The sequence below is a fragment of the Brachyhypopomus gauderio genome, chromosome 19 (genome assembly GCF_052324685.1).
Source record: "Brachyhypopomus gauderio isolate BG-103 chromosome 19, BGAUD_0.2, whole genome shotgun sequence".
Lineage (NCBI taxonomy): Eukaryota > Metazoa > Chordata > Actinopteri > Gymnotiformes > Hypopomidae > Brachyhypopomus > Brachyhypopomus gauderio.
The window spans coordinates 11,925,974-11,953,959 of NC_135229.1; the positions used below are offsets into that span (position 1 = coordinate 11,925,974).

A 27,986-nucleotide genomic window follows, 5' to 3' on the forward strand; every position below is an offset into this window, starting at 1 on the left:
CTCACGCACTTACTGGTTTTAACGTTATATCTTCGGCCCCCGGGACCTGAGAACAGCTCTGATCTAAGTGGTGCGTTTGTCTGGTTAGCTAAATGGATTCCCCAGATGTCCCCCTCTGTCCCCCTCTGTCTCCCTCTGTCCCCCTCTCAGCTGATATTCAGCAGAAGGATCGTGAGGTCCTCGAACTGCTGCAGGAGCGTGTAACCCTGTTCTCAGACCTGGCCGAGGTCACCGGAGGTCAAGAGCTCACCCTTCCCACCAACTCCCGAAACGTGTTCCGAGCGGACACGCCACATGCACCCCAAGCCGAGAGGTTACTGAACGACGCCATGGCTGAAGGTAGGAGATGACACGGTTCAGCATCACGTCAAAAACATCACGGGTCAGTGCACGACGTGTTCACATCTGTTGTTCCTGTGGCTCAAACCAGTGGACAAGCTCAGCGAAGTTCTCCTGGGCTCAAACCTCAAGCGACGCCAGTCCTGCGGTTCCAACAGTGACCAGAACCACACGGAGGCACCAGTGAGCAGTACGTCCCCAGCCTGCTTTGACATTGCTATTACAAAGGAAATGCCTGTTAGAAACGATCATAAAACTCACGTTCCCTTGTTCACCGTTTTTCCTCAATGCAGATGGCGAGACGCCTTCAGTTAATGGGACACACGACGGAAACAGCCCAAAGGTAAGAGTGTAGCAGAGGATACAAGAACAGTTTGTCATACACTGTACTTATATTTTAAGCCAATATTTAATGTTTGCTGACGTTTAAGAGTGTCAGTGTCCTCACGACCGAGACCAACACTACAAACGTAACCCAACACCACTTACGTAATTCTGAACTATTTCTACGTTGTCTCTGCAGGACAGAAACGGGAACCAGCTACAGGACAGGACCTTCAGCGAGGTGCACGTCACTCACCCTCCACACTCAGCACTCTCCCCCCAGTAAGCTGTCAAACTTGTGTCTGACTTTCCAAACGGCCGTGTTTCTGTTTTAGGAAGTGTGTCAGAGACTGGTCAGCCTCAGCACTCATCTCCACGCACTACAGGTCAGACTCCCAGCAGCCACGGCAACCAGCTTTCTGCACCTATCCTGCTGCTTTTTACCTTTTAACCCCTCCCTCCTCTCTCCGTTGCTCCGCCTCTCCAGCTGATAGTCACTGTAATGTATTTCTGGAGTGGATCTGCAGACCTCCATTTTAAAGTGTTTTCTATGCGTTAATGAGATTCTAAAAGTCTTCTCTTTCTCTCTTTTAGTTAACTCCTGCAGTTTAAAGAAGTTTACTGGCTTTACATTAAATCGAAGGGTGGGCTCTTTTTTTTGCATCTCACTCCCTCTCTCCATCTCTTTCCTCCCTCTCTCTCTCCTTGACTCTAGGCGGCTGTCGTCAGGCAGGACTCCATCCTGGAGCTTTGCCTGCGAGACGGCTCCACCCCCGGCTCCACCCCGCCCACCCCGACCTCGGCCCCGCTGGTCTTCGTCCCGGCCCGCCTGAGCCGCTCGCTGTCCCGCGACGCCCTGCTGGAGGGCGTGACCGTGGGGGCGGGCGGCGACCAGGCCCTGCTGCAGCGACAGTTTTGCCTCCTGCAGGAGGAGCTGTGTCGTCTGCGCCCCCTGGAGGCCAGGCTGCGGGACAGCGAGAGGACCCGCGCCCAGCTGGAGAAGCAGCTGAGGGAGATGCAGGCCGTGCGGGACACACAGGACACCGCGGGGGTGACCGCGGCAGAGCTGGTGAGTGGCAGAATGTGTTGGGTGTGTGTGTGTGTGTGTGTGTGTGAGATTAAAAGTCTCGAGTTTAACGCGACGGCATCGTATTTCATCAAGGCTCCAGTCCAGAGAAGACGACGCGTTGAAGTCAAGGGGCCCCTCGCCCCGCTGGCCTGCCAGGAAACCGTCGACCAGTTAGACGGCGTGCAGGAGGGCAGCGAGGAAGAGGAGGATTCTGACGAGGAGGAAGACGTTCGGATATCCCCCCGCTCAGACAGTCCCAGAGGTGAGATCACGTGGATTACGTGTTAGAAAATCACAAATAAGCGTTACACGAGCCACTGAGACAGAACTGTAGCCGTGTTGGGGGCTGTAGCTGTGTTGGGGGCTGTAGTTGCTATCTTGCCTTGTCTTCTTTTCATGCTTACACTACGCGTCTCTCTGTGATCTTCTCCGTTCTTCTGGATCTCTTCACTGTTTACTCTCTGGGTGGGAGCGTGTGTTCAGTGTTTACACCTCCGTCTCTCGTCAGTGTGCTCTGAAGAGTGACAACACACAGCAGGGTCACTGCTTAAACACCGCCACCCGCAAAAAACCAAGAACACATGGCTCCGCCCCCCCAAACCTTTAAGAGTCGTTGGCTGTGTGTGTGACTTGGCTCTCGCACGTCTTGCAGACCTTCAGGACATCCCGGAGGAGAGCGAGTGTGGTACGTAGACCGTGGATGGTGACCCCGAGCCAGACTCCGCCTTCCGCCAACACCAGCCCCGCCCCCTCCACAATGTGCGGTCTGCCGGAGAGCTGGACCTCCTCTGTATGACGCTACACCTCCACTTCATCACAATAAAAAAAAATAAAACGTGTCTCGGCATATCTTGCAATAAATAACTTTCGAATAACTTTAAACAAATAACAAGCTAAGAGAGCTTGTGCTGTACTTTTGAAGGGTTTTTTTTATTTCATTTGTCTGGTTTTGAGACACCTTCCCTTCCTGTTTGATACAAGGAGGAGAAGAAAGTTTGGATAAGACTTTAAGGAACTGTTCTGGTTGAAGTGTGGAGTTAACAATCTGCCTGTAAAGCAGTGTTTATTATTTATCTCTAAAGTTACCTCTTATGAACTCTAGCCTACTACTGCCTGCCATTTTATTATATTATCATTTTATTTGTAGTATCAGCCACAAATGATTGTGACTGAAATCAAGAGAGACTGGAACACACCACAAGAAGGATGAACTTTTGCATCAGTTTGACTCTAAAGTGTGTGAGTGAGTTTCCCAGAAACCACTGTAAGGTTTTACAGTGAGAACTGGGTGGACATTCACCCAACTAGGCAGAGAATACTTGAAACCGACATTTAATTCTCAGCGACCAAATGGTTTGTGCCCCCTCGGGCTTCCAGCATACCATGGAGTTACAGGACCACTTCAAAAAAACAGGGTGATACATGCAAGACAACGATAAAAGACCAAAGTCTTTTGTCAATTAGTCATATTCTATTACTGTAAACTTTACCTTATTAGAATAGATGAAAATTAATGTCATATTTAGGGCCTGGTGACAGTAATTCCATGAAGGACACTGCACCCCCCCATGAAGGACACTGCACCTCAGTAGTGGTATGATCCTCCTTTGGGGGCGAGGCATGGCAGTGGGACCTGGAAACAGACTCTAGCCTGGTCACACGAGGGGGTTTTCTCTGTATATTATGTATCTGCCTGTATAAATATTTGGAATGTTTTGAAGGAAAAAAAAAGATAAAAAAGAAAGCTCTTTGAAGTGTATACTGTAACTTTTTTTATTTACTTTTTTGTTGTAATTGTATTATTTTTATTACCTAAACCTACTGCTTGTTTGTATTGTGTTTGTTAAATATATACTGTAGTAATGATTTGACTCCTCATTGGCTATGCCTGTGTGTATTCCTGCATGCCTCATACACACACACACACACACACAAACACCCACCATATACCATGGGATACGGGATAACTCCATCCAAACACCACATACCATAAGATACACACCCAGACATCCCATTGAGTGTCGCAGTTTGATGGCTTTTCTGTTCAGCACAATTTCGTTCAAATATGAGACTTCCAAGTATTTAGCCGACATTTTTAAACACCTTGCGCAATAAAAGAAGAGCCAAATATTTGACAACAGCTCACATCACACCCTTATCAGCAAACCTCACCTGACAGGGCGAGGCCAGTCCAACAGTCACTCACCTGAGCACCCCACCGAGATCGCACCTGCCACAAGGTCTCCAGTTCAAAGACCATCGGGTTTTGCGTCCAGGGTAAGTAGACTAGGGCAAATGCTGTCTTGTGGTTTTTATTTATAAAATGTGGGGTGTGTGTGTGTGTGGATGGGGTCATTCTGACATCTGTGTGTGGTATCCTATGGTATGTGGTGTTTATATTATATCTACACTCACCGGCCACTTTATTAGGTACACCTGTCCAACTGCTCATTAATGCAGTGCATTTAGGCATGTAGACATGGCCAAGACGATCTGCTGCAGTTCAAACCGAGCATCAGAAAGATCATTTAAGTGACTTTGAATGTGTTATGGTTGGAGTATTTTAGGAACTGCTGATTTACTGCGATTATCACACTCAACCAACTCTAGGATTTACAGAGAATGGTCCAAAAAATATAAAATAAAAATATCCAGTGACTGGCAGTTCTGTGGGTGCAAATGCCTTGTTGATGCCAGAGGTCAGAGGAGAATGGCCAGACTGGTTTGAGCTGATAGAACGGCAACAGTAACTCAAATAACCAGTCGTTACAACCGAGGCATGCAGAAGAGCATCTCTGAACACACAGCACGTCGAACCTTGAGGTGGATGGGCTACAGCAGCAGAAGACCACACCGGGTGCCACTCCCAGAGCCGGCCCTGACCAATGTGGTGCCCTAGGCGAGATTTTGGTTGGTGCCCCCTGCATCATCAATCATTGGGTTGATTGTGTCACTATTAAAGAAACAAATAAAAAGCAAATGACTTAAATATTACCATATAACAAGCAATAAATATAAAGGTGTTGCACAAAAAATATTTTAAAACTATTTTACATAACGTAGTGCAGAGAACAACTTTTAAATATTAATAATAAATAAAAATAAATAAAAAAAACAACTACCACCAGCGCAAATCAGGGCAATTTGCCTACTGCAACATTATTATTTCAAAAGTGCACCCACAATGAACAGAGGAGCATATGTGTGTTTTAATATATATTTATTTTAAAACTTTGCTAAGCTAAACATAGCACCAACAAGGATTGGGCAGTATGATGACAGTGGCGGTTTTCACTAAGATCATACAGAGGGGAAAAAGCCACAATGACGATTGAGTGTTGTGAGTCAAGCGAGCTGGTTTCAAAGAAAAACACAACAGCGACAGATTGGCAACATTTTGGATTTGGTTCAAATAAAAATGAGAGACCAGGAGCACGCCCCCACGATTCTAATTCGATAATATGATTAGTTGATAAAACTGCCAATCTATAATAAAAGCTCTCAATGTAAAATGGCCTTTTACCGAGAAACAACTGTGTGAAATATTCTGATTGGTTGATTTTTTTTTTCACCGCTGAGGTTTTGAAAGTATGAAAAGTGGATTTGAAAGCCGATTTATAGGGAAAATACAAATTATTGGTGAAGCGTTATTAACATATATTACATATAATAGATAAAGCATCCTTATTAAGATCAATTAACCTTCAAAGAAGGCGTTGAAGTCCCTGACGGTTCGCCAATGCTATAGTGTTAATTCACCACATATTACCATTATATTACCTGTTTTTTGCCGCCTTTCCTCCTCCACGTTTCTCATTTTTCTACCCTGGGCACCAGAGGACTTCTGCCTTTTTGACGTCTTTACAGGGAGATGTCACTCACTCTGCGGTGTACAGAGAAACAGTAATGAGTAGGGGTGGACTATACTCGGAATTTTGGTATCGATACGATACCGATACGATACTGGTCAGTATCGCTGATACCGATACCGATACCGATACTTCCAAACCGTTGGGGGGGCGATACTTTTTACTTGAAATTATAATCCATTAATATAATCATTTATATTAAATTATATATATTTTTGCTGATGCTGGTCCAGCGTGTCGCGTGCCAATGATTATGCCTCGTGCCAATGGTGGCACGCGTGCCATAGGTTGCCGACCCCTGCTGTAGACGGTCAACCAGTTTCAGCTGTGGAAAATTCAATTAAAACAGGCGAATACACCACAATTAAGCCAACTACAGGAAAGCCTGATGTATGAAAGTCATATTCCATTGTAATTAATGGAGAGGGAAATCGGCTTGTTGTGATTGATATCATAAAGTGTTGGTGTACGTCACCTGACGGCATGTGTTTGGACTGTGGTAAGAAATGGGACAGCGCGATCCATCGCTATATAGCTGTTTTAATAAATACATAAGAAAATTTCAAGTACTAAATCTAATTAATTCAATTCATATTAGGATTGCGGGCGGGGGCGACAGAAATGTGTATGTGGCGGACGGGTGCGGGATTAAAACAAGCGATTTTTTGGCCGGAGCGGGACTAAAACAAGCAGGTGCGGGCGGGAGCGGGATTAAAACAAGAGATTTTTTTGCGGGAGCGGGATTAAAACAAGCGGGAGCGGGCGAGAGCGGGATTAAAAAAGCAGTCCCGCGCAGACCTCTAAACTGCAGCAAAAGAATCGATATTTTCGCTGTGGTATCGATCCGATACCGATCCTCACCTTTGTATCGATACTATCGATATAAATATCGATCCGCCCACCCCTAGTAACGAGGTGCGCAGAGCGCGCGGGGGAGGGCGGGTTGGCGCGCGGGTGATAGGTGTCGTGTGTTGTTATTATAAGAATTATTAATTTGACTAATTTTATTAAACAATGAAATTATGATTATGTGGACTTTGCTTGTTTTCACATTTATTAATTGTTCATTTGTAAAAAAAAAAAAAAAAAAACGCATTCACGCGAGCGCCCCCCTGGACAGCCGGCGCCCCTAGCATTTGCCTATGTCGCCTAATGGAAGGGCAGGCCCTGGCCACTCCTGTCAGCTAAGAACAGGAAACTGAGGCTACAATTTGCACAGGCTCATCAAAACTGGACAATACAAGATTGGAAAAACATTGGACTCTCTGAGGCATGTTTCCAGTACCTTGTAGAATCTATGCCACAAAGGACCAAGACAGTTCTGAAGTCCAAGGGGGTACTAGCAAGGTGTACCTAATTGATTTGGGCAGCCGTGGTTTTATGTGTTTGGATACAATCCGGGTTAGCACCCGTACATCCCTTTCAGACAGCTTCCTCATGCGTCCAGAGTTAATCCTGTTGGATGTGGTTCGTCCATCTTTTGAACTCTGGTATGTCAAACATAATGTGTGCATTGCAATTGTTTTGATCAACACTGTGCTCTTTAACCTGCTAATTGAACCTTCACACACTGCTCTTACTGGTGCAATTAATGAAGATTGGCCACCAGGCTGGTCCAATTTAGCCATGAAACCTCTCACACTAAAATGACAGGTGTTTCAGTTTCATTGTCAACCCCCTGTATGTGTGTGTGTGTGTGTGTATATATATATATATATATATATATATATATATATATATATATATATATATATATATATATACACACACACACACACACACACATATACACACATATATATATATATAAAATCAGTAGCGAACCGTGACCATTAAACCGGGGCCCGCTCCCTTCTCCTCCTCCCCCCCCCCCCCCGGAAGGAATTAGTTTCCTCTCCTAATTAACTGCAATTTTTAAAAATGTAAAATTGAGACGACAGTACAGCTTTAAAAACGCAACATATGTACTAGTTAACTTCTTAAGCAAAATAAGGTTCCAACAAACCTGTTCCTCGGGAGCGGAATATGTAAACAACGCGCACGAGGACGTCAAAGGAATGAATCGAAACTAGCTAGCGGTGGTACGCTAACGACAGCTAGCGTCGCCACAGCGGGCGGAAATTATCATACAGTTAAGCCCGCCCACTAAGAGGGAAGATATGATTGGTCAATTTTGCTGTCATTTGAAACTGGTACTGCGCTGAATTATAACTGCCAGGCCCTCTGTAAACGAACAGCGGGCATCACAGTCCTGATAGAGGGAGACACAGGCTCACAGGCTTCCACTTAACCCCTCACCTTCCAACACAGATTGAATAGACACGGTTGAATATTTTATTTGCTTATATTTTTGTAATTGTTTAGATGTCGATTGTAAAACTGTAAGTAGATAATATATGTTTTAAGAATATTTTAGGCCCTCTGAGAGGGCGTAGAGGGCCCTGACGGTTCCCCACTGATATATATATATATATATATATGAGAGAGAGAGAGAGAGAGAGAGAGAGAGAGAGAGAGAGAGAGGTTAATAATTGTTATAAATATAAATAAATAAGAACAATACTTCAGGTCTCGATTAAATTAATCCCTGAAATAGTAAAAAAAATAAATAAGCACATCATTGAAATATCACTTTTCTTTTTTTCCTTGTATTTTCTCTCTATATATATATGAAAAAAGAGTCGCATCTTTAATTTGCAGTCAGTACTGAGACATGGAAGGCATTTTGGAGACGATGGAGTACGCGCCCATGAACGAACCTGTACGTAGCCTCAGATCCGCCATCTTCAGTGGCTCAGAACCGTTCAGCCATGTTTTTTGTTGTTGTTCATTCATTCATTCGTTCATTCATTCATTGCAGATGTGGTGGGGAACCCTTGGCACTGTGCGTCCGTTTTTGCCTTTCGACCCCGTTGCGGACGCACGTCACATTCACGCTGCCTTGGAAAAGAAAAGTATAAACATACTATTGTAGGACTTTGAATAAGAAAAATATCGGACTAAAAATATTTCAATCCATTTATTCCCAGAAATGAAGGTGTTGGATCAGTGTTCGTAGCTGCATGTGTAACTTTGTGTTTACGGCTGTGTAAAAGGCGCTGACGTCGTGACATTATTGAGGATAATCACCAACCGCACCAACAGTCAAAGACAGAGTATCGCTGTGGCCTATCACAACCTCACACAGAAGGTAATTACCACACCATCAGTGGCACTGGATACCTTGTGGAAGTTTTAGATTGTCCGTATTTAGCTCTGGATCGTGGGCCACATTCTCTGTGTAGGACCTGAGTGTCGTTCTGAAGAAAGCCCTGTCAGGAACCCTACAGGAACTGATGCTCACACTCATGATGACTCCAACCTCCTTTGACGCCTTCCGGCTGCGTCAGGCCATGGAGGTGAGCCAGAGGAGACCCGGTATCTTCAGAGAACATGGCCCAACACCGCCCCGGTGTCACTGGCAACATGGCGCACGTGTGTGTGTGTGTGTGTGTTACAGGGTATAGGCACCGATGAGGAAGCACTTCTGGAGGTGATGTGCACCAGGTCTCCTGCTCACCTTCGAGACGTCACAGTAGCGTATAAGGAGGGTGAGGGACCATCACCGCGGTCCAGACGTCACGTCTGGATAAAACTAAAGTAGCCGGGATGACTGGTGACTTAACGCATGTGGCGATCAGAGTGGACACACACCTCTCACCTCACTCATTCCCACAGCTTATGGACGTTACCTGGAGAATGACCTGATCAGTGAAACCAGCAAAGAATTCACCAATCTTGTGCTAGCTATACTGAAGGTAACGCCTGTGAAATAGTATGATGCATTACCACAAATGAAAACTTGTTTCTTTTTTATACATTAAAATCATTACATTTCATATGCAATATCTTATGTGGGGGGGGGGGGGTGGTTTAGGGCCCCTCATAAATGCCCACACCAAGTGGCCCTTTTAATATTGCCACTGGCCCCAGCCTGCCCCTGTTACAAATGGTCTAGAATCGCAGATGTCTTAGCAGTTTTGTGTTCGTGCAGACTGAAGCATGTTGTTAAAGATTAAACACTTCTGGGGATGGGTGTGTGGCTGAAGGAACTCTTCTCTGTCATATCAACAGAAGGAGGAACTAAACCAACAGGGAGTGATTGATTACCAGCTCATCGACCAAGACGTCAGGGTGTGTGTCCGCCTCTCCCTCTAATGTATTTATGGCCTTTTTCAGGTCATACAGACAATGTGTGTGTGTGTGTGTGTGTGAGAGAGAGAGAGGGGGGGGGGGGGAGAGGGGGGAGAGAGAATGTTGAACATGTGCACATTTTCTTTAGAATCTTAATGATGGTGTGAGTGGAAAGAAATCTGACCCTGCCTCCTGGATCCAAACACTGACATCTCGTAGTTCAGACCACCTCAATAGAGGTAGGACATTTCAGACCATCTCAATGGATGTATGACATTTCAGACCAACTCAATAGATGTAGGACATTTCAGACCATCTCAATAGATGTAGGACATTTCAGACCATCTCAATAGAGGTAAGACATTTCAGACCATCTCAATAGATGTAGGACATTTCAGACCAACTCAATAGAGGTAGGACATTTCAGACCAACTCAATAGAGGTAGGACATTTCAGACCATCTCAATAGAGGTAGGACATTTCAGACCATCTCAATAGAGGTAGGACATTTCAACAATCTATGAGCAAACCCATTCCAACTCTTTCTATACAGCATCACTCCCTCTTTCTCTGGAAATACTCTAGTGATCTCCACGCTGGAGGACCTGAAAGGAGAGACCATGGATAAATTAATCCAGAAGCACTTCTCAGGAGACCTTCGACTTGGGCTGCGCATTTTGGGTGAGAGACGTTGAACAAGTTTTACCTTGCCGTACCTTTGCCTTGACTGACAGCAGAGAACACACAGTAGAAACTACACCAATCAACCCTACACACGCAAGGTGATCAGACACGCCATTAAAAGCTTCCGCTAATATCTTGAAAGGTAGGCGTAGTACATTGGTACATACCAGCAGCACACTTGCCAATCTAACGCATGAACGCCAGGACTCGTGTTTTCCCAGCTCAACATCATCCAGAGCATCACGCTGTGTCTTCTCATACATTTCCATCACAGCAATAACATTTCAGCAGTACATGCTCCTGAGGAACCGAACCAGAGGGCCACAACTTCCCTCCCCACACTCCTCTACGAACCTCGGGCAACCACGACCTGCAGCTTTGGAGATCCTCAGACCCAGTTTCCAAATGCATAATGAAAGTAACCCGATATGACACTGAGTGGTAAACTAGGAGTAGCCCAGCAATGCAGCTCAGGTTGTTTTAGATATAAGGGGAACACAATCACTGTTGGTCAATTCTCAAAGATCTACATTTACTATTACACATCATTACAATGTGGGAAAAATGTACAACCCAATACAATAAAAGAGTCCATACCATCTCTAGGGGGACACTGGAGAGTCCAGGACTGGGTGTCCACAATCTTAGTGTGTGTGCACAAACACACACGATCCATGGTGTCTCATGTCCACATTATATTGGCATGACCACCTGTAGTTCCTCCTGTGAACCATCTTCCTGCACCAATCCGATTTACCCAGCACTGAGCACTCTGGCAGAGTGAGGGTGGACTAACGTAACCCCCACACGGGTACACGGGTAGCCTAACCCCAACAACTGGGCCATGTCTCTGTAGACGGGCTTCAGCACCAGGACGGGTGGTGCTAAATAAACTGCTGCTGAGCCGGCGTGGTGGGATTGATGAGGTCACACACACACACTCATGTTGTCACATTCATTTGTACAGTGCGCTGTATCCAGAACACACCGCTCTTCCTGGCCCAGCGTTTACAAGCCTGCATCAAGGTACGGAGGAACCTCCATAGCTTCTGGGACTCTGCCAGATATAGGGCGACTGAGTGTGTGTGTGTGTGTGTGTGTGTGTGTGTGTGTGTGGCAGAAAAACGCTGTTGTTCGAAGCATCCTGGTGGCTCGGAGTGAGGAAGACCTCCTGTGGGTGAGGGTTGAATTCCGCAAACTGGCCAATGTCTCCCTCTACACAACCATACAGGTCAGACACACAATTCAGATACACAAAATATCATGTCTAAGTCCTGCTGTCTCTCTCATATGCACACACTTGAAAACATACAATCAGTCAAACACCGGAACATAACCAGCAACATACTCACAGAATGTATGGATTATTATATTTATACTTACAATGTACCAAATGCTCCTTTTGATTAATAACACTCTATCCAACTCATAGAAAGAATACAAAGGGGACCTACAGACAGGCCTCCTGGCCCTGTGCAGGTCTGAGGACATCTGAAGGAAGACATGACCACTCAACGTATCACACTGGACATTCGTCCTGAACGCCAGGCCTCCACTGCATGAGCCACTCAAACGGTCCCCGTTTCTGTTCATGACCCGTGCGAACCACGTACAGAACTTTCCTCAACCGACATTAGGTGCAGTGGGACCAGAATCAGACTCGGGGGGTCTTACAGAATCAGTGACAGCCAAGAGTCCAGTACAAATGCCCATTACGAGGACTGAGGTTTGGATTTGGTCCAATTGTGGATTCTGTTTTCCATTCCAGTCTGAATACCATAGGTGTGTCTGGGGAAACATGAACCTTTCATTTATTATCGTTTGTTCATTTTAAGTCTTGATATATTTGGGTTTTTTGTCCCATAATTAAACATTAAAGAGGGGAGATTTTTTATATGTGTAATCTGAAGCAAATTGGTGAATCTACATATTACTAACAGTTTTTCTCCTTCAACATCTGTTCTGGTATATTTGCCTTTGTTGATTCTTTTATTCTGGTTTACAAGTGGATGATACATGTAGGTTATTTTGGCATTTCCGTAAGATTCAGAACTTCACAGTAAAATCCTTTATTGAGCTGTTGTGAACTGAACTACCTCAGTAATCTCAGATACTCCACAGACCTGCTCCCACACTCTGTGAATCATCCGCCATTTTGCTCTCATATACCTTTTGTCATTTTACCATCTGATCTCAGAATAAATTTATATCTGGTTTTAATGAAACCTCATTAAAACAATGTTTGTTGAGCATATGAAAGTGTTACAAGACGCTTAACGCATTTGAACTTTGTACTTTCAAAACAATAACATTGTTGCACAGATGCTTATATGAGGTAAGTGAGGTAAGAGACCTGATGAGTTTAACAGGATGGGCAAAGGACCAGGTGAGCAGACTGTCAAATATCTTCTCATATCATAGCACGCTGCTGTTTGTTTGACTCCTTTACTCCTTTACACTAAGCATCATGCTGCATTACCCAAAGATGATCTCTACGGAGTCACTTCTCTCTAACTCCTATGTGAAGTCTTCTCTCTCCATCATCTCCTCTTCTCCTCCTCCTCCTCCATCAAAATGTAACCTGAACATTTGACAGAATGACGGAGAAGGTGGTGCTGATGTTTAAGATGCTCCGTCCCAGGCCAGGACAGATGGAGGCTGAGGAGAGGAGCCAACCAGATGGGCCAGGCTTAAACCGCTGTAGCCAATCACAAGCTCCAGACAGAGCATATGCAGGATGATCTCCTGGTTCACTTAGCACTTGAAACATTGCAGCTGTTGCTGTTCATTATATTCAAAATTGAAGAAATTAAAGTGCTCTGATGGGACAAATGACTAGATTGAGGAGGTCGCTGTTTCAGCAGTTGACCTGTCTATATGCCAGACTAAAATTGAGAGGGAATGTGTGTGTAGAGCAGAGATGTATAGTGACAAAGTAGAACTACTGTACTTAAGTACTAAAATGCTATATCTGTACTTTACTGGAGTATTATTTTTTCTCTTCCACTTTTACTTCACTACATATTTTCCATTAGTTTAAAACTTTTACTCTGATACATTTTTTACGTGCTGTATAGTTACTCGTTACAATTATAAACATGTTAGCTGGCGCTGTCACCGGGTCAAGCGATCAGTTTTGTCTTATGAGAAAACTGCGCATGCTCCGGTCGGGTCTCGTTTACTCTGCTGCTGCCTTCACTGAACACTTGAGCTTCATAATCTAGGTTCACTTGACGTGTCGTGACTGGCGCAAGGGTCCGCGCGGCAAAATGATGCAATCGCGGTGGCTCCGCTCATGCATGTTGGCCACGCGCTCGGTTGTGTACCACTCATTTTTTGTGCGTGTGAAGTTACAAGGTGGAATTCATGCACTTGTACGGCACTTTCAAGGTCCATTTTCAATATTTTCCAGCACCTTCAGCTTAATTTACATATTTATACAAATACACATATACTCGAAATTATTCTAAATAATTAACTTTTTATCACATTAAAAAAGATGGTATCGTGTTTGGCAAGAGCAGAAGAATAAGTGTATTACATAAGCAGTGTTGGGTAAGTTACTTTAAAAATGTAATTCGTTACAGTTACAAGTTACCTTGTTTAAAATGTAATTGTAGTGTAACTTTTCGATTACTTTAAAAAAGTAATGTACTTTAAGGTTTAAATGAGTACTGACCCATGTTCAACATTTAATTTTTGAGAACTGACAGTGTGAACCTTAAAAGAGTACTAAGCTGAGAGGGAATTGCTGACAGGCAATCACAGGAGGTCCGCAAGAAGAGATACCTGCACCAGGCATGTGAGATTCTCAGACTCCTGTCATCGGGCCATACTCTTTTCTGCTCCTCCACAAGCAGGTTCAGAAACCACTTCTTTCCCACAGCGGTCACCTTATTGAACTCTTCCCAAAGACCATTCTTTCCTTTCCCTCTATCCATACCTTACCATCCACACAACGTCTGTACAGTATTCCTCTTTAATCTGTATAGCCATCTACAGTGGTATAGGATAATCTGTATTTATTTATTTATACCATGCTATTTTTCTTTGCCCTGTGCGTTGTACTGCCATTACTACATTACATATACATCCATTTCTCTAGGTAATTTATCTATTCTGCACATATCAATTAACCACCTTTACTTACACTAGCTGTAAATAACTGCATTTTACCTCTAAATACTGCATTCTATACAATCTGCACGTGTTGAACTTGATTAGTCACCAGTCATGGCCTGGTGGTTAGGGAACTGGTCTTGTGACCGGAGGGTCGTGGGTTCAATTCCCAGACCTGAGGCCATGACTGAGGTGCCCTTGAGCAAGGCACCTAACCCCAACTGCTCCCCGGGCGCTGGGCTAGGACTGCCCACCACTCTGGGCACGTGTGATCCACAGCCCCCTAGTAATCACTAGTGTGTGTGTGTGTGTGTGTGTGTTCTAACTGCACAGATGGGTAAAAAGTGGAGGACAAATTTCGACTGCGGTGAAAAAAAGCACAATTGACAAAATATGGCACATTCAGATACCAAACTGCATTTCATTACTTCATACAAATTTAAATGTATTGCTTGTCGAACGGTAGGTCTAAGATAGGTCCAATGATACCAATTGGGTAGGTTAGATTAGATTCAACTTTATTGTCATTGTGCAAGTACACGCCAATCTAAACAGAAGTGCAAAAAAAAAACCCCATTATTTACAAAAAGTGCGGTAGTAGCAGTGCAGATTCATAAGTATAAATGTACACAGTTGAATATGTAATACAGCATATACAGTAATATAGTCTGTATAATATACAGCAAAATAGTAATATGACTAGATTATTGTATGCATGTTGAAATGTAGGCACGTGAATATAATAGATATTGTATAGGTCGTGTCATAGACATCGACAAAGGTTTTTCAACACCAAACAGTCATAAATATTCATTTAATACCGTCTGTCATTGTCTATAATAGTCATGTATGATTCCAAAGAATACCTGTTTAGGACTTTTAATTTGGTTAGCCTGTAAATCAAGCTAGCATGCTAAAGGACAAACACATTCAAGTGAATGGTAGTAGTAGCCCAGCAGGTAGCTAACTATGGAAACCAGTGTTTGACGGTCAGCATACCTTGCGGTTAGCTCGCTTACAACCTCAATAGTAGTGGCCTTCAGATCGGAAATAAACCTCCAAACTCCGAAATTTACACAAAGTATTGGCATAATCACAAATAGTTGCCGATTGTGGCACATGGTTCACATTTATTGACAACACATGTGGCGCAAACACAGCGGAGAGAGTTGCACTTACCTGAGGGTACTTACCTCACTTACCTCTAAATGTCGACATAGATTGCTTCGACGTGGACAACTTCTTGATAGCCGGCAAACACTGCTTGCATTGGACAGTTAAATTTGAGCCATTTTCACTGATGTATGTGAAATGCTCCTTACATTTCCTTCTGTCATTATTGCTGCTTGAGCTGAAACTGAACTGCGCGCCTGCTGCTCCAGCACAGAAACAAGCGGGAAACGGCGATATAGGGCGCAAAGCAATAAAAAAATATCATTAAATATTTCGCAAAGGTTTTTGTTTATATATTTTTTTATGTAACTAAAACTGTAATTCTTAATATTTTCAGAAGTATCTAACTGAATTATATATTTTCTCATTGTAACTTAACAAATTAGTTACACTTTTTGTAGTTAAATTACATAACGTCGTAACCCCAGCTGGCACACGACCGACCTTCAACGTTGAAATGTGGTTGAAATATAGTTGAAATACTGTCCGTTGTTGTTTCAACGTTGAAACAACGTTGAATCAACGTTTAATGTTAAATGGTTGCGCAAACGTTGAACTATTAACGGTGAATCAACGTTGAATATTAAATGGTTGCGCAAACGTTGAACTATTAACGGTGAATCAACGTAATATCTTCAACCTGCCTTTGTATTACCATTTCAAGTTCAAAAAACACATACAATAAAAAAAGTACAAACATCTCTTTGGCATTGGCTGAGGGTTATGAAAGAGGTATTAATTATTCTTAGTAGTAGTAGTAGTAATAATAATAATAATAATAATAATATAATTTTTATTTATTTATTAATTCGTCCAAAAACGTCGTCAAAAACAGGCAGGTATTAACCAGGAAGACAACATCAAGCAATGAAACAGTTTGAAATGTTTTGAGGCAGAAACAAAACTTCGCAATGACAAATCAACAGGTTTAGGGCAGGGCAGTCGTGGCCTGGCGGTTAGAGAACTGGTCTTGAGACCGGAGGGTCGTGGGTTCGATTCCCAGACGCCGTGACTGAGGTTGTGTGGTGGTTCTCCGAGATTAATTTTACAGAGAGAATAAAAAAATAAATAAAATTGTTCTTTTTTCATTGTGGCATAGGCCTACAGTTGTTTTTTTCCTCTCTCCCATGCAATTTTGAACATCATGAACGTGAATTTTATGGTTTATTCAAGGTTGAATGTATGACGTTGAAACGACGTTGGCTTATCAACGTTGAATCACCTTTCAAAATCGACACATAATCCAACGTTGATTCAACCATCAAATTCGACGTCGATTCAACGTCGATTCAACGTTGAAATGCCTGCTGGGACACTATATAAGCTTGTTGGCGTTTTAATGTACACTGCTCAAAAAAATAAAGGGAACACTTAAACAACACAATGTAACTTCAAGTCATCCACACTTCGTGTTCAGTTAGGAAGCAACACTGATTGTGAATCAATTTCAACTGCTCTTGTGCAAATGGAACAGACAACAGGTAGAAAAGAGATATTTTCAACTGATTTCAAAGATTTTTATTAATTGAGATCTAGGATGTGTTATTTTAGTGTTCCCTTTATTTTTTTGAGCAGTATACATACATTAGCACCTTCAACATCGAGTGATCGTGGTGGCGAGGGTGAGGAAGGACACCACCCCTGGCCCTACCTAGAGACAGTGTTTGCGTTTGCTGGAGTGAACGAAAATTCCTATAGGCCTATGATGAAGTGCCTACTCTTAAAGAGTGTGAAATATTGTCCTTGAAAAATTCACCTTTGAACTTAAAGAAACACATCAATGTAAGTTACAAATATAACGCACAGAAGACACTCCAGCTTGAGCTGTCAGTAAGCGCTACTTAGGTTAGATATTTTAGCTAACTAACCTAATTATGTTCATGACGTGCTGCAGTATTCACTTAACATTACCTGGCAATTAATGCGACGTCACGCTGAGTTGTGATTTTAGCAACAGTAATCCGATCTTTCGTACTGACTAATCATGTGTCCATTTTTATAGTGTAGTGTTTTTATATGGTAGGCTAAGGGCATTATTTACTGGGGGTAAACACAGGGCAGTAGGCTCACCCTGAGAACCCGATGGATGGATTTTACGTCAAAAATACACCTCGTTTTCTCAGCTAAATTAAGATTAACTTGTACTTCTGTGTCAAACCTACGACGTAGCGGGACATAAGTTATCTGTTTTTTGTGTACGAAGTGTTAAGCCCAGTTTTTTAAGTTGCTACTTGTTTTTACATACAGGACACTAGCATTTATGGTCTTTGACAGCTTTGATTTTTAAGTGATATATAAAAAAATGATAATCAAACTTTGACGGCTTTCTTTAATTAATCCAAAACACAAGTACAAAAAATGCTGAATACTTCTGTACTTACTTAAGCAAAGCTTTTAAAGAACACTTCAACTTCTACTCAAGTCTCTTTTTTGACTTTTACTCAAGTATGGGTCTCTAATACTTTATACATGTCTGGTGTACAGTAACTATATAACAAGCCTTTATTTCAGTAAGATCTAAGAAAAGCAGGTGCAGCTCGCCATGCTTGGTATCTTATCCCTTGGAGAGCACAGCCATCTACTGGCGCACGCTGGAAATGCGCTTGATTAACTGGAACAAATCAAACATATCAATCTTTAATCGTGCATGCTAAAGATAACGGCTTCATACAATCAGAAATCTTATTTCCCGCTATTTCTAAACAAAACCTAAAGACTTTTAATTGCAAAATGGTAGGGAGGAATTGCGCAACTTCCTGTTTGTAGGGCGGGGTAAGGCGGAAGTGGCTTGATATGAGGAAGACGAAACTGGGCTAATGAGTTACTGAGGAGAGAAAGGAGGTTGAGCGGCGAGGAGAAACGGACCGACACCGTCTCTGATCTGGCTTCCATCTGGGCTTTTTATTTCCCTCCCGTTGGCTCCGTTTTTTTATATATGTGGGATTATATAGCACAAAACTTCGTTTCTCGCAAAGGAAAATTAAGTAAATTCTGAAAAAAACAAAATCTGTTCCTCGCATCAACTTCGCGCGAGCTGGGGTTAGCATTGCGGGCTAACGCCGTTGACAAAGCTAGTAGGCTCGTTTTTGCAGTACTAAAAAGCAAAATAAAAGTCCCCCTAAGGTTTACTAAGCCGAGCGGACTTTATTAATTAAAGGTAGTCGGTCGTCTGTAGTCCGGAGTCTGATGCTCTGATTTGAGTCCGAACTTGCTGGGGCGTCGCTTGACAGAAACTCGACAGAGTTGGTCGAAGAGGCTTCGCGGTTTGTTTAAGAAAAGGGTTTAAAAACGTCAAACATGGCCGGGGCGAACAGCGTGGAGGCGGTGAAGCGCAAGATTAAAGTTCTGCAGCAACAGGCGGACGAGGCCGAGGAGCGGGCCGAGGTGCTGCAGAGGCAGGTGGAGGAGGAGAAACGCGCCCGGGAGCAGGTAAAACCCGCTCGGCCCGAGTCGTGTGGGACTTTTGGGTTCAAGTTGTGGTCGGATAATTGTGTAAAATGTCTTAAAAGTGTCCCAGGAGGAGGTGGAGGTCCGCCTTGGTCTCCTCAGGTCTCCTCGGACAACTTACCAACCGACACCGTGCGGTTAGGACGTGTGTGGGGCGGATATTGGGCCATACCAGAGCTTTGAATTCCTCTTTATGGTGAAAAGTCGAGCGAAAATGGTGTAAAATGCTTTAATTGGGCGCCAAGCACGCAGCTGTTTGACTGGTGGGGCTGGTTTAGGTCGGTTTGGCCCTTCAGACCTTCTGCTTCACCCTAGTCTGATATCCACAGATGTTCAGTCACGGTCAGATGCTGCAGGAAATGTGTGTGTCGATTTTAGGCCCTCTTTTGGGCCAGAGTTGGAAAGGAAGTGATGTTTTAACTAAATGGTGCTGTCTGGGCTGTAAAAATTCATTTGTAAAACAGGTCCAATTGACTTGAGCTCATTCATTTGGTCCAATTTAGCCGAGTTGGATATGGATGCGGTGCCAGGGGTTGTGAAGTCTTGGGGACATTTTGGGCTGAGAGGTTATTCTGAATGTGTGTGAGATTACTCCAGCCACCCCAATGTATTTGGGGCTAAACGTGGTAGTGAGCACTTATTGGACACGCGTTTGCTGTCTCCATAGTGATAAAGTATGAATTAAACGGGGTTGGGTTATGTTGGCCGTAGGTCCACCCCCCCTTGGAGGCTGTCATTGGTTCCTATGCCATCACCATGGCAGCTGCGTTTCCCAAGTCCCGATTGCAATTCTTCTCTTTCACGCGGGCAGAGTCACACTGCTGCTTTTGTTTGTCATATTCAGAACTTCGGTTATTGTGTTTAATTCTGGCCTGCATATTTCAGCCTACTTATGCACATACCGGAGCCTCCCATCTGCTCGGGGTTTTGGCCGCAGAAATCCCCCCCACCACCCCCCTCCGTAGTTCCCATCCATCTGGCTTCCATTTGCCTCTCAACTGCCCCTTTTTTTGTTTGTTGTTTCTACTCGTGTTCACGTTCTTCTACGAGGCGTGTCTGAGGAGACACATACACTACTCCGAAAAGCCCTCGAGCCCCCACAACAATTCCTCACACCTTCGCTTTTTAACTCCGTGACCGGTTTGTTGAACTGGTATCTGCGTGAAGGCAGTGGAGTCCAGGCTGGAGATGTATCTCCCATTTAGTTCCAGTCTAGATCCTCGGACTCGTTCGCCTGATGTAGCAACAGATCGGTCAAGCTGAGGGTCTGGTGCTCGGCCGTGTTGTGCGTGAGCGATTTATATCGTCTGTCCGCGCAGGCCGAAGCGGAGGTGGCTTCTCTGAACAGGCGTGTCCAGCTGATCGAGGAGGAACTGGACCGTGCCCAGGAGAGACTGACCACGGCGCTGCAGAAACTGGAGGAGGCGGAGAAGGCTGCTGACGAGAGCGAGAGGTGGGTGGAGGCCGGTGGGCGGTGCAGGGGTGGGGCTGGGCCTGTTGCACGTATGCAGGCCTCTGGTCTGATATGACGAGGAAGACTGGGAACATGGAGAGGTTCTACGACTCGCTTTTAGAGTTTTTGAGTCTTTCCTGATTTCTGAGAGGGACCGTTTGTCTTAAAATAAATAAATAAAATCCTTGCAGTGTCCTGGGAACTGACGTATCTCTAAAAGCATTTAGATAATTAAGAGAACTTGGGTTTTTGAGTTTTCCATTGTTTGTAATTGAGCACGTGACCGTCTGGTCTCCCACGTGTGGTTTCACAGCCATTTGACCAAACCTAGATGTGTGAGGCAGTCTGTCTGTTGCCTGATGTGTGTGTGTGTGTGTGTGTGTGTGTGTGTGTCAGAGGCATGAAGGTGATTGAGAACAGGGCCCTGAAGGACGAGGAGAAGATGGAGCTTCAGGAGGTCCAGCTGAAGGAGGCCAAACACATCGCCGAGGAAGCTGATCGCAAATACGAGGAGGTGAGGCCTTGACTCCGCCTCTCCATTCTCCAAGTACCTCCTCCTTCCTGTTTTCTGATGTGTGTGTGTGTGTGTGTGTGTGTGTGTGTGTGTGTGTGTGTGTGTGTGTGTGTGTGTGTGTGTGTGTGTGTGTGTGTGTACGTACATGCAGGTGGCTCGTAAGCTGATCATCATTGAGGGAGATCTGGAGCGTGCAGAGGAGAGAGCTGAACATGCCGAAGGGTGAGTCAGCCATTTTGCGTGCGCACACACACACACACACACACCCCAGCAGTTCTCGCTGGCCTAGATCACGCGGCCTCAGGAAATGGTTCCCACCCATTTTCAGCTGGCCAAACTATTTCGGCATCACGTGTTCCACACGGTTCTGACTCGGTGCTTTGTGTGCTGGGGCAGCGTACAGATTTCAGGGTTCCTTTTAGCTACAGTGTACTGAAGCATGCTGTACGTCTCTTAACATCCACATCACCATTTAAACGGCTTTCTAACGAGCTGCCAGTCACACAGGCTGTTTAGTCAGAGCTTTGCATGCAGCATCTGTCAGAAGCAACCCCACCTTTATGCCCGTCTTTAAAACCGCTTTTGAGTTTCATTTAAATGGTACACCGTATGAGTGTATTTAAATAAAGCTTTTTTTTGTTCTGCTTTACATAATACAAGCACACAGATTCCCCAGAGTTTATTTTGTGGACACCATAAAAGTGGGAATGACTAAATCTTACCTGTGCTTCCTCCTTTCCCTCCCCATTTTGTTTTGCTGATGCGTGCATGTTCCGGAACTCCCTCGGCCCCGCCCACACATCCCAACCTGCATGCGCTTTGGGTCACATGACTGCCCCGCCCTCTCCCTCCCTCCTGCCACCTCCCTCCACAAAACAGCAATAAACGCCGTTTGGAAGAACTGCTGAGGAATTACGACCAATCACTGAAGACCCTGCAGGCAGCCGAAGACAAGGTACTGGCCCAGTTCTGTTTCCCAGCGGGTTGCTCCTACAGGCCCCGAGCTTCGGCACCGAGGTGTACAGGGCTGTGGTTGTTACAGTAGCACCACAGGATTTGTGCCCCAAACCGCAAAAAAAAAGGTTAGCGTGTCAATCAGGTGTTTGAAAAGCCCCGCCCCTCCAACCCCCACCAATCCCCTGGGCCCACCAAGCTGCCCCCTCTGCTCTCTGCTCTTCATCTCCTTCCTCCTCCTCCTCTCCGGCGCTCACGCCTTCCTCTCGTCCGTCTTTCTCGTGTGCCTCTTTTGCTAAGTGAATGATCTGTGTGCCGCATGCATGAGGTTACCGGCGCGGAAGAGTCTCTCGCACCACCGAATGCGAACGCTCTGTGGATTCGGTTTTGCTCTCGTAACACCGGTTGCTTTGGCTGCCTTCATTCTTATATCGTACGTTTTCCTGTTACCACTTAAAAGGTTTTGCTTTTGTAGGCGTAGGTCAAAATCTGGCTCCTTTCAGTTGAGAAATTAATTCCACCCAGATCATGCACTAGCAGTCCACAGTGGAATCATTCACGAGCTTTTTATCTAATCTTTTTGTTTGTTGATTTGTCTCCTGTGCCATCCTGTTCCCCATCACTCATCTGTGCCTTATTTATTCCCATAATCCTCTTGTCGTCCTCCCCCCCCCCCCCCACTGTGACCTCTCTTCATCCTTCTACCCTCAACACCTTATGTCCTCCTCCCTGACCTTTACCCCCTCCCCATTCTCTGTCAAACACCAAAACACAAAACTTAAAAACTGCAGCAAATGTGCGGAATTTGAAGAGGAGCTGAGAAATGTGACCAATACCTTAAAGTCCCTGGAGGCCCAGGCAGAGAAGGTAGGAAGAGGGGAAGGAGGGAGGGAGGGAGGGATGGAGGGATGAACTCTGCATGCCATTGTGTCATAGCGGACACTTTTCCAAACCGCATCGCAGGCTGAAAGGCATCTTGAATGAAAGTGGTTAAGTTGATGGTTGCTGCTGAAGCTCTCGGTGGTCTATGGACCAGAATGCGTTTGGGGGGTAAAGTATCTCTGGAGTTTTGGCAGGGGGGCTGCTCGCGCTTATCGCTGCCGGCCAGGCGGCTCGGAGTCGTTATCAGAAACCCTGCGCTGCTTCTGGCCTCCCCGGGGCTCTGCTCCCACGCTGTGGAAACGCCTGAAGCCACGTGTCAACGTCTGGCCTCACATTCCAGCAGAGCACCTACTCCTTGTAGAGGAGTTCCCACATTTCTTCTCCCTCGGTTCATTTGTTTTGTGTTTATTTATTTATTTTTTCTTTTTCTTAATTACCAAATTTTATTCATTGCGTCAAAATGCAGATTTCTGTGTATTTTGTAAATGAATTTCCTGCTCATTTCTAGGTTTATAAACCTTTTAAAATTTACACTCTGCTTTCCAGCGCTGTCTATCATGCGCTCTCCCTGTTGCTGCCATGGAGTCACTGCCAGAGAAACTGTAGTCGTCTCCATGTGAGCTGGAGACGACGTTTCAGACGCCGACGAGCGTTCCCGCTTTAGGAGAGGACGCCGTGGTGTTAGAAATGCGTGAAGAAATGTTGGGCAAGGTCTCTGTCACTTCCTCTGGCTCAGACATGTTTTGCCTTGTAGCGATGTCCTAAAATCCCGGGCAGCTCGCGCAGGGTCGTTCCGTTTCAGACGTGCCGTGTGTAAATATGCCCGACAACCTGTTTCTACCTGACCCTGGCGTAGAAGCCCTGCATACCAGACCGCGCTACGACACGGCTGTGTGCAACAGAAGAGCCCCGCTAGGCCTGAAGAATCATCGCTGAATTGTCAGAACGCGCCAAAGCATTTGTTAATTTATTTTAACTTGTAATAGATTTTCTGCTGGTATTCAACATTGCAGCGTAAACTAGTTAGAGGTGTTGGGCACCCAGGCGGGTGGAGCTGGAAGCGGAGAATGTGGAGATCCTTGGATCTGTTTGTCGGTACTTGCGTGCACCACCCGTGGCATGTTTTTTGGATGGGTGTGGTCTTCGGGGGTGTGTCATCTCTGACATAAGGGCCAGTGGACGACGCCCACCGTCCTGAGGGCTGCCGTCAGCCCAGTGGCTCTGTGGTGCCGGGAGGTTCTGCACATTAGCCTGGGGCTTGTGGGAGTTCACACTTAGTAATACTTTGGTTTCGGTTCTCTTTAGTCGTGTAGCATGTCAGCCCTGGGATAATGTTGTGTGATATTTAGAGTATTCGAGGCATCTCGGACGTCTGGTGAAGAATGGGGCTGTTCCGCTCGGGTGGGATCGGCCTTGATGGCGTCCGCGACGGATTGATGGGCGTCGGCCTCTTGACGTTGACATACCGGGCCGGTTCTGGGCCGCCTGGTTCTCTGATTGGTTGCTGCCGTTTTCTTCTTCTTCTGCAGTACTCCCAGAAGGAGGACAAGTACGAGGATGAGATCAAGATCCTGACGGACAAGCTGAAGGAGGTGAGCTGCGGTTCTTTGACTCAAAGAATGCATATAAATAATAATCGGTCGAGATAATTAAGTTTACGAGCTTCTGCCTGGTGTCTCCTGCAGGCTGAGACCCGTGCGGAGTTCGCGGAGAGGACCGTGACCAAGCTGGAGAAGTCCGTCGATCATCTGGAAGGTAAAGCTCCGGTCCGCACTGTGCACGTCCTCGAGACGAGCCGCACACACCTTATGACCTTGTTGACATGACCCCAACGTAATCTCTCCCCCCCCCCACTCCCGAGTGTTTGCGTGTAGCTGCACGCCGTGACATTAGCTGCATCGTCGGCCCATTCTTTGCTCAGGGCGGGACGGGGTCCTGTGGGAATCCATCGGATTGTTGGGATTCCTGCGGCGTTCCCAGCTACGTCGGTCCTGATTCAGTCTTCTCGGGCCGTTTCTGCCGCTCCAGGCCCTGTACAAACTGCAGCCTAAATTGGTCCTGTGTAAGCTGCAGCCCTTAAAGGCCCTGCTCCTGTAGACTGTGTGTGTGTGTGTGTGTGTGTGTGTGTGTGTGTGTGTGTGTGTGTGTGTTGTAAAACTGCCTCCATTTCTCTTTAACTACGGAGGAAAAACCACTTGTTCTTCAGTTTCTCTCGCTTCCCTTTTGAGTTGCGGGCCGGTGTCACCATGACGACGGCACAACAGACGCACAAGATCACTTCCTGCCTCTGCCATCTCTTTTCTAAGAGGCGTGAAGTAACTGCGCGTTGGCGCGCTCTTATTTTGGAAACCGTTATGCACGTGACCCAAGTTCCGCTCTTCGGCGTTCTGCCGTGTCGAAACGCAACGGCGTGCGCTGGTGGTGAGAAGCACCATGTCTGTGTGACTCGGTAGCGAGCAGCCCACACACTCCTCCCAGCTTCTGGCGCGTGTGTGTGTGTGTGTGTGTGTGGGGGGGGGGGGGGGGGGTGGGGGGGGGGGGGGCTCTTTCTCACCGCTCCCAGTCTCATCCGTGTGTCCAGGGTTGTGGAGTGACTGGGTTTCCTCTCCTGATCTCATGTGCACATGGCCTGCTGGGAAAGGGACTGAATTACTGTGCATGATTGCACAGATGTGATGGGAGTGGTGGTTTTCTTTTTTGTCTCTGCTGATTTGAATAGATTTGTAACTATGTTAAACTATTGATCCTCCACCTCTCCTGGGAGGGGTTTACCACCCCCACCCAAATCCTAATGGTGTTGAGCTGAAACTCCACCATTCCTCCTTTCACTGTAAATGCTGAATATAATCTCTCCCTCCATCTGTTCCACCAGATCACCCCACACTCTCTTGCTCTCTCGCTGTCTGCTTCTGGTTCTCTTCCCGTCATCCTCTTTGTCCTCCCTCTCTTGGTTCTCTCTCTCTCTGGAACAGAAATAGTTTGCTTGGTTTGGATCTGGGTCAGAGTATCGTAAGTGTCCCACTTGTAGACCCCCCCCCCCTTGTGGTGTTCCTCTTGCCTTCCTGAGCCACTAATGAGGGTACGATAGAAGGTGAATTTCTCTGTCTGCGTGCCTTCAGTGTTGTGGGTAATTTTGTCAGTAAACGGTACACATTGCCAACGCTGACTGTCTTTCACCTACCGCAGGTGACTTATCTTTCACTGCGGTCGTCTTAACAACCACACTTATCAGTAGCCCCTCCCACTGTAGCCCCTCCCTCTGCTCTTCATAAATAAACACACAACACGTGGTGAATATGTCTCCACTCCTTGACTGGTATCTCAGAGTGGTTGGAGTTTCGTGGTGCGCAGTGCTTGGTGTTTATGAAGGAACACACTCGTGTCCGCTCCCAGTGTGGGCTCCAGTCCTCACCGACGGGGGACACGAGACCGGCAACAAGGTCATGGGGCAGAATGTAAAAGAAACCTGACTGTAAATCAAAAGCCATGAGATTTTTCGTTTTTAGCTGGTTGTTTCTGGTTGCTTTATCTGAACCTTCAGCTAAGGCTGTGCCTTTTGCCCTTCTCATCTGATGTTGAGGCACCATGTTTGACAGTTCAGTCTCGTTTCTGTTTTTAAGTTCAGATTAAGTTCTTTTGTGTGCGTCGGTCTGTTCTTGAGAGATGTAAAGGCAAAGCTTGAGTCAAGGTTCCTGTTCTCACACACGCGTACTGTGCAGAACTGAGACTTCAGCCATACACTTTTCAGACTTGACTGTTCACACTCGCTCTGTCTCAGTCATATGCGGTTATATATTTAAAGAGTCTGGTAAGCAGACATGTGTTTTTAGTGCATTAGTGCCAAAGGAAAGAATGAGGTTGAAAAACAGAAGTCTACCTCTGACTTTTTTTCTTGAATGTATGCCCTGTAACCTCTGCCAACTGTGTACTTTGCAAAGAATTTGGGAAAACAGGTTTAAAAAAAAAAAAAAGTCCCCTGCTGTTGAAAGTGTGTACAGTACAGTGACTTCACCACCTGGGCCACCCTTGGGCGTTTGGCAGGGCGTTCCAAGTGTCTCCTAGACGGGAGACTCCTCTCACCGCTGTTCGTGTCTCGTTTCGCAGAGAGGCTTGCGGAAGCCAAGGAGGAGAACGTCAAGATCAACGCCACGCTGGACGCAACCCTGCAGGATCTCAACAACTTCTGAAGTCCTCACGCGACCCTCTGACCCTCCTCCCCCGAAAAAGGACGAACAGAAAAAAAGAAGAAAAAAAAAAAAAACCTCAGTCCTCACACACACACACACCCCCCACCCCCCATTTTTGCTGGGTAGCTGTTGGCTCAACAAGGGCAGGTTGCTTTTTCGTGTAGCTTTTTCTTCTGGTAGCACTTGGCTTCATTCCTTACTCCCTAGCTACAGCTCTCAGTTTTTGAAGGGCCCTCACCCCCCCCCCCCCCCCCCCCCCCCCTTTGTTTTGCCTCTATGTTTTTGTCTAGGCTCCTCCCCCCCTTTGTCCCCCCTCCCCCGTTTAGTTACATAATTTGACATCTGCTGAAGCGTCAGTCAATCGTGTCTTAAGCTTTTGTGCATGTTGAAATACGTATTCTTCATTTGATTCATTCCTTCGGTTGCATGCGACTCGGTAACGTGAGGCGTTGCGTGTGATTTGATAACGTGAGGCGTTACCGGGACGGCTCGTGCCACACGTTGCCAGGCTACTGGGTTTGTGCTCTTGTGTTGGTTTCCTAGTTTCACAGTGCAATATTAATGCAACAAAGACTTGGAAAGGTTGCCGTGCAAAACATGATTCCTGCATTTGCCAAGTACCAGACCTGTTTTTGCAGGGCATTCCAGACCCTTTCCCTGCCTGCTTGTTCCAACACTTCCCAAGTTCTGATTTCGCAGTGCGTCTTCTGTACCAGTGCCACACGGGACCATTTTAGATCGCTTGGCCATACGTTTTTGCTTTAGTAAAGAGTTTATAGCACTTTCATGTGATGCTGTC

General features: G+C 45.7%; 3 protein-coding genes across 7 annotated transcripts in view; all 3 read left to right on the forward strand.

Annotated features, from left to right (window-relative positions):
* arhgef2b (rho/rac guanine nucleotide exchange factor (GEF) 2b) overlaps positions 1-3,608 on the forward strand; it is a 46,250-nt gene extending 42,642 nt beyond the window's left edge. The window contains 8 exon segments of the mRNA XM_076981218.1: positions 151-339; positions 431-529; positions 633-682; positions 863-904; positions 999-1,049; positions 1,379-1,732; positions 1,826-1,994; positions 2,385-3,608. Of these exon segments, the coding sequence (XP_076837333.1) occupies positions 151-339; positions 431-529; positions 633-682; positions 863-904; positions 999-1,049; positions 1,379-1,732; positions 1,826-1,994; positions 2,385-2,425 (995 nt within the window). The 3' untranslated portion in view covers positions 2,426-3,608.
* Positions 3,609-3,894: 286 nt separating this feature from the next.
* On the forward strand, positions 3,895-13,354 carry LOC143482724 (annexin A2-like). Of its 4 annotated transcripts, none has more exons than XM_076981219.1 (13): positions 3,896-4,009; positions 8,281-8,362; positions 8,462-8,555; positions 8,697-8,791; positions 8,886-8,999; positions 9,101-9,191; positions 9,319-9,398; positions 9,715-9,774; positions 9,923-10,013; positions 10,360-10,455; positions 11,426-11,484; positions 11,579-11,689; positions 11,891-13,352. In XM_076981219.1, exons 2-13 carry the CDS (start codon positions 8,315-8,317, stop codon positions 11,951-11,953), a joined length of 1,002 nt encoding a protein of 333 aa, XP_076837334.1. In that variant the 5' UTR covers positions 3,896-4,009; positions 8,281-8,314; the 3' UTR covers positions 11,954-13,352. The 4 variants fall into 4 exon arrangements, with proteins under 4 accessions (XP_076837337.1, XP_076837334.1, XP_076837336.1 ...); XM_076981221.1 differs by having other exon boundaries at positions 3,942-4,009; positions 8,302-8,362; positions 11,891-13,354; XM_076981220.1 differs by lacking the exon at positions 3,896-4,009 and adding an exon at positions 6,554-7,091.
* Positions 13,355-18,561: 5,207 nt separating this feature from the next.
* LOC143482726 (uncharacterized) lies at positions 18,562-27,974 on the forward strand. Of its 2 annotated transcripts, none has more exons than XM_076981224.1 (8): positions 18,562-19,179; positions 20,517-20,650; positions 21,047-21,164; positions 21,316-21,386; positions 22,044-22,119; positions 24,530-24,592; positions 24,686-24,755; positions 27,105-27,974. In XM_076981224.1, exons 1-8 carry the CDS (start codon positions 19,048-19,050, stop codon positions 27,185-27,187), a joined length of 747 nt encoding a protein of 248 aa, XP_076837339.1. In that variant the 5' UTR covers positions 18,562-19,047; the 3' UTR covers positions 27,188-27,974. The 2 variants fall into 2 exon arrangements, with proteins under 2 accessions (XP_076837339.1, XP_076837338.1); XM_076981223.1 differs by lacking the exon at positions 22,044-22,119 and adding an exon at positions 22,910-22,985 and having other exon boundaries at positions 18,563-19,179.
* The last annotated feature ends 12 nt before the right edge of the window (positions 27,975-27,986 follow it).